The sequence below is a fragment of the Camelina sativa genome, chromosome 1, assembly GCF_000633955.1.
Source record: "Camelina sativa cultivar DH55 chromosome 1, Cs, whole genome shotgun sequence".
In the NCBI taxonomy this organism is placed as follows: Eukaryota; Viridiplantae; Streptophyta; class Magnoliopsida; order Brassicales; family Brassicaceae; genus Camelina; species Camelina sativa.
Genome location: NC_025685.1, coordinates 13,472,839 through 13,479,074, shown reverse-complemented (window position 1 = coordinate 13,479,074; position 6,236 = coordinate 13,472,839). Strand labels below are relative to the sequence as shown.

General features: G+C 37.6%; 1 protein-coding gene across 1 annotated transcript; it reads right to left on the bottom strand.

Moving 5' to 3' along the window:
• On the bottom strand, nt 4,424-6,236 carry LOC104707678 (F-box/kelch-repeat protein At3g24760; the record flags this gene model as incomplete). Its single annotated transcript, XM_010424081.1, has 2 exons — nt 4,424-4,683; nt 5,080-6,236. A coding segment is annotated over one exon (1,134 nt), but the record flags the coding sequence as incomplete, so codon positions are not given.

Below are 6,236 nucleotides of genomic sequence, written 5' to 3'. Positions count from 1 at the left end.
AGACTAAATAGTTTTGGAAACATAATAATTAACTTAGTTATTTTCAATTAACATATAACATTCAATTAATTTTACTAAAATGTCTTAATTCTGATTTTTTAAAATACGAAAATAATAAAAAGTTACATTCTCTAATATTAATATGAAATAGTTAAATTCACACAAAAAAATAATTGCATGTTTTCATAAAGATGACTTTCATTGATAAATACCAAAGCTGTTATTATAATTAGCTATTTTGGATTAAAATTGTTTTCTAGATTTGTTAATATCATAATTTTAAAATTTAAATTACAACATTAGCTATATTAGATGAAAATTATATTTTCTGACCTGCCTAGCATGACGGGTTTAGACTATAGAACCAACACTAAAACTATTAGTTTATCACATATATACTATAGATTTGTAATCATAGTTTGGAAAATTAACTTATAAATTATTTAGTATATGAACTACAAAATATTACACATACTATAACACATTCTTAATATTCAAAAAAAAAATTAAATACACATAAAAATATAAAATAACATACCATATAGGCATATACCTCTGTTTAATTCTAGAGAACAAAACAAATCTAGAATTTTATATTCTATCTAATAACAAATTTAATGTAATTAAGTTATAAACTTTATAAAAGTGTAAGAAGAAGAAAAAGAATTGTAAACAAAACTATAAATTAATTAGACAAAAGTTAATTAATTAAAAATTTAAAAACTAAATAAATTAAAAATTATTGTTTAAAATACAATAATTTATATTTAGCCCCGCGGTGTACCGCGGGTGAAATCCTAGTATAGAAAAAAATTAAAAGCAAAAGAGCCAAACTTCACTACTCTTTACACAGAGGACGTTAAAGGGAACGAATACCAATTTTTATCTCAGACTAAACAAACGTGATTGAAACCTTCTTTCCGTCTCTTGTAAACTTGAAGCTTTTGTGAAAAGCTTAATTAGTTATACAGAACACTTGAAAATAAACCCTTTTTGCTTAATACAAGTGCTCGGTTTGGTGGGCGTAACCGCTGGTAAGAAGCATGCGTATAACTGGAGAATTACACCTACCATATCGTTAAGGAAACAGGATGATACCGTCGATGACTCGCTCTCACACCAGACATATCTCTAGTTCGTAGTTAATTAATATAATAAAGGCACCCATATAATGATATCAAGTTTGCTTCTTGCTTATAAGATACTTTTAGGAAGCATCATCATCAAATAATTCATATTAATTCGTTAGCATCAAGAAGTCACTAGATAGAAATTAATAGATGAATTTTGGGTTCAATCATTAGTTACTCGAGGTCGGCTCCGTGTTCACATCTCCATAGGTAGCATTAAAGATGAACTCATCTTGTCTTGGATCTCAGGACCGGCTTCCTCGTCGTTTTGACATAACACATGCTGTGATTTAGACCACGGCTTTGAATGTCTAGAAGCCCTGCGCTTTGAATGAGGAGGTCTATGTTATGAACCTTATTTGCTTGAGATCTAAGAAAGGATTGAAAGCTTAGCTCCCTCTTAACCCTAATTCTCTCTTAGAGATTAAGGTTAATTCTTGGGGCTTGATATTCTCATTAGCATACGAGTCCTTTTATAGACTCTAATACAACCGACCTAAACCTTAATAAGTAAATATTCCAAAGCCTTAATCTAATTATGAAAAGGAAACCTAATAATCTATTAATAAGTTAAGGCTTCATGGTCTACGTGATACCACGATCCGTATCATTACTCCCCTCCTCGATTAGGAGCTTGTCCTCAAGCTCCGGTTTGTCTCCATCAGCTTCTTCGTCTCTTCCCTCCACGTCGACTTGTCTTTCAAGTCTCATGTCTTTTGCTTGTTGAATCCTCAACGCCATAGCTTCAGGTAGAGACTCCTCCTCCTTAATCTATATCGCAAGAAGTGATTTGTTGATGATCCCCTCAGCCATGTGAGTCGGTGATTTTAGCTCCAACACAGCTCGTATCTCCGGCTCGACCGAAGCTTCAGCTCCTAACGTTACCGTCACGGTTGTCTTCACGGCCGGTGGTTTTGAAGTCATTCTCTCCACCCCCTCTCTCCTCATGTGGTTTTGTTCCTCTATCTTTGAAACCGGAACCGCAACCAACACCGGATCTGGTTTTGAAGTCACCGTCTCCATCACCGCTGCTTGGAACTCCTTCAACATCTCCATAATCTTTTCATAGTGCTTATCGATTATCTTATCAAAATTTCCCATCATATCGAACGGCTCAGCTCCCTTCATAGGATCGTTCCCCTCTGATACCAAATGTTATGAACCTACTATTTGCTTGAGATCTAAGAAAGGATTGAAAGCTTAACTCCCTCTTAACCCTAATTCTCTCTTAGAGATTAAGGTTAATTCTTGGGGCTTGATATTCTCATTAGCATAAGGAGTCCTTTTATAGACCCTAGTACAACCAACCTAAACCTTAATAAGTAAATATTTCAAAGCCTTAATCTAATTATGAAAAAGAAACCTAATAATCTATTAATAAGTTAAGGCTTCATGGTCTAGGTGATACCACGATCCGTATCAGTCTACGCTGCTGGCTGCGGTACTGACCTTGAATCCTGAGAGACATATTGGTTTTGATAACATCAAGAAGTTGATAGAGAGATATATATGTATAGATGAGTTTTGGTTTCAATATTTACTCGAGGTTGGCCTCTGCCTTCACATCTCCATCGTTCAGAGTCAAAGTCATCTTATCTTGGATGTCACGACCGGCTTCCTCGAGCAAGCGTGTATATTTTTCGTGGGCGATAACTATCGCCTCCTCGTCTGAGTCACTCAAGAATACCGTGGATGCTATCGGCTCCACCACCATCTTCGCTGCATGCATCTTCGGAATCTTCGCCTCCACCTCTGCCTGCTTCACATCTCCATGGCTAGCATTCAAAGCTGAACGCATCATTTCTTGGATCGCAGGACGGGCTTCCTCGAGCAAACGAAAGAATCTCTCGTGGGCGTTAATCATCTCCTCATCGTTTTGATATAACACATGCTGTGGTTTGGACCACGGCTTTGAATGTCTGGAAGCCCTCCGCTTTGAATGAGGAGGTCTACGATGCTGGCTGCGGTACCGACCTTGAATCCTGAGAGAAATGTTGATTTGGTAGCATCAAGAAGCTGATAGAGAGAAATATATAGATGAGTTTTGGGTTCAATATTTACTCGAGGCTGGCGGCCAAATCCTGTGGTTTAGACCCCTTGGCTGCTGGCTGCTGAAATATTATCGCCTCTGCCTTCACATCTCCACTGCTAGCGTTGAAAGTCGAAGTCATCTTACCCTGGATCTAAGGAAGAAAAAACCAGTCACATAACACAAATACATAAAACTTAGGAGACAAACAAACCTGAAAAGCTGATAATCAACATTGTCATCACTCAAACTTGAGATTTACATTTCTTACATGAAACAATGGGAGAAGAAACTAGAGGACATAGAGCAGGTTTTGAAACAGCTTTCTTCTACATAAACAGGTTTTGAAACTGCTTTATCCAAACTCCAAAACACCTTTTCACATAAGAGTACTTCACTTCAAATTCAAACATCATATATTAACAAAAAGAGAACATTAAAATCTAATTCGAATGAACTTAATAAGATTTATGGACATCAGAACATCAGAGAATGTAGGGATAAATCAACAGAGACAAAATGGTTAATGAATAGAAGGGCATCCTAATATTCTTGAAGAAGTCTAAAAGGACCAAGTTATATCACAAAATGCAGACAACGCATTATTAAATCACAGTATAGAGAGAAACACAAGAATAACTCGGGATAACATCTAAAGGGACCAAGCTTTCTTCTAACTTAAACCAGTCACAGAACATAAATATTAAAACCTAGGAGGAAACAAACAAACAAACCTCAAAAATCAAGAGATAATACAATTCAATAATCATCTGTGACTCAATGTGTATGACATTAAGATTAGTCAATATCCTTTATGATTCTACATGAAACAATGATTGGGAGGTTGTATAATATATACAGGTTGCGATCAGTACAATAATTGCAAAGGTTTGATAGGAAAGAGATATAAGAAACGAGAAAGCAGAGAAAACAAAACCCACATAACTCAGTGACTGACTCAATGATGCTTACAGAGAAAATGTCATACTGACTCGGAGAAATCTCCATAGTAAACACTGACGAACACAGAATCACGAGAAATTACGCAAAATCAGGATTCTGTAATACAGAAAAAGCAAACGCGAGAGAGAGTATCGGACAAACCGGCGAGAAATCCGGCAAGAGGAAGAAAAGGAGTGGAAAAAATCCAATTTATTTCTGGCGATAATTTTGTAATGTAACGAATCTGCTAGTCCTCCTCACAAGAGTGCCCTCCAGCCGCGGTTCACCCTAGTTTTCATTTGGTTGATTGGCTCCATTTCAATACCAAAAAAATGATATATTCCATTCCCTTATTAGAATGTATCACAATGTTAGCTTGCTTTGGTACAAGAAACTGTGAACTTTTATAGTTTTATAGTACAACAAAAATACTTAATGAATCTTCTTTAAAATTTTAAATACAGAAAACAGTAGAAACAAAGAATTAACATAACATTTACGAAGAATTCGAATCCAGTTTACAGCTAATTAATTACACGCCCCATTTATTTTTCCTTCTCTCTTCATCTCCACTTTACATCTCTGCCAAGTCACAAGGTATGATGAAGTCATTAGTAGTAGTACACCATAAACTGTACCAAAAGAACTCATCAATGTTTGCCAGCTTTGGCTCAAGAAAATTGTTAATACACATTCACTAAGATTGGATTCAAAATAGCTGACCCTGCAGCACGAAGATTTAAATGTAATTCGGTTTCTGAATCTCTCTATCTAAGCCCTAGTGAAACTAACACACAGAATGTTTCATTATCCCTGTACTATCACTAAAACAACAAAGGCTATATAATAAGTGACAACGTCGTCAATGACATTTTCATCTATCACCGGTGAAAACTTTTCCTAACAAGCGGTATTACAATGATTCTCAATCTACTGTAATTCAATCAAATGAGAGAGATAAGGTATGGATGATCATACCAGTGGCATGAGTAAGCATAAACTCAAATGCGGATCAAACCACCAATCTGAGCATCCTCGGGGTGAAAAACATCGCTAATAGATACAGTAGAGCAGAAACTAACAACTTTATGAAACTTATTAACAGGAGAAGGCAAAGGAGGCACTCTTCTCCAACTACACTTGCCATTCTCACCACCAATCTCACAAACACAAGCTGGAAACTTCTTATGACAATCATCATTAAACACATAAACAAGATTCCCAGAGCCAACACATTTCAAACTCCTAAACTTGTTACTATCCTCTTCCTCCTCATCCTCATTATCAACTAATCCAAACAACAAATCCTCAGGCATAACCGCGATTTCGCTAAACTCCATCGAACCTTCTTCGATTCTCCACAGATTAAACGAGAAACCACACATCCCACCGAGAACAAGCATACCGTTACACGAATTCAAGAACGCAAACGAGAGTCCAGGTGGTTTAAGCGTTTGAACATCACTCCAGGTATAAGAATCCAAGCAAAACGAGGATATAAAGTAGGAATAGTTATCGAAAACGTAGAACCTTCTCCTAAACAGAGCCGAGGTTAGAGTTTGATGATCCTGACCAGATCTGAAATCAGCAGGGAGTGGTGAACAGAGCTCCCATGAGTCAAGAACCGGATCGTAGATTTGTACAGCTAATCGTTCCTCGATATCGACTAATCCGCCGATTCGCGAAGATCCACCGACGAGGATCAGCTTGGATGAGCCGGAACGAGCCGTGAAAACGCTTAAGAGAGGGTTGATTCGAGGAAACCGAACAGGGGAAGTGAATCGCCAATTAGGTTTGAGGATCGGTGAGAAGGAGAAACGAGGAGCGGTGGTGAAGAGGAAGCGATCAGATCCGACGAGGTGATCGGAGGAAGAGGAGGAAGAAGGGAGACGGAGCCAAGAGTTGGAGAGAGGATCGAAGGCGAAGGATTGGTTGTGGAAAGAGCAAGTATTGTGGATACCGAAGAGGAAGAGCCATGGTGATGATGAAGATGGAGAAGGATGAGGAGGAGGAGGAGGAGGAAGAGAGGTTATGATTGAACGCCATAGCTTGGAGACGAGAGTGAAACGGACTAAGGAAGGGATTGGGAGATGGGAGAGGATTGATTCTGTTACGTCGGTGTTTAGTGTGTTGAA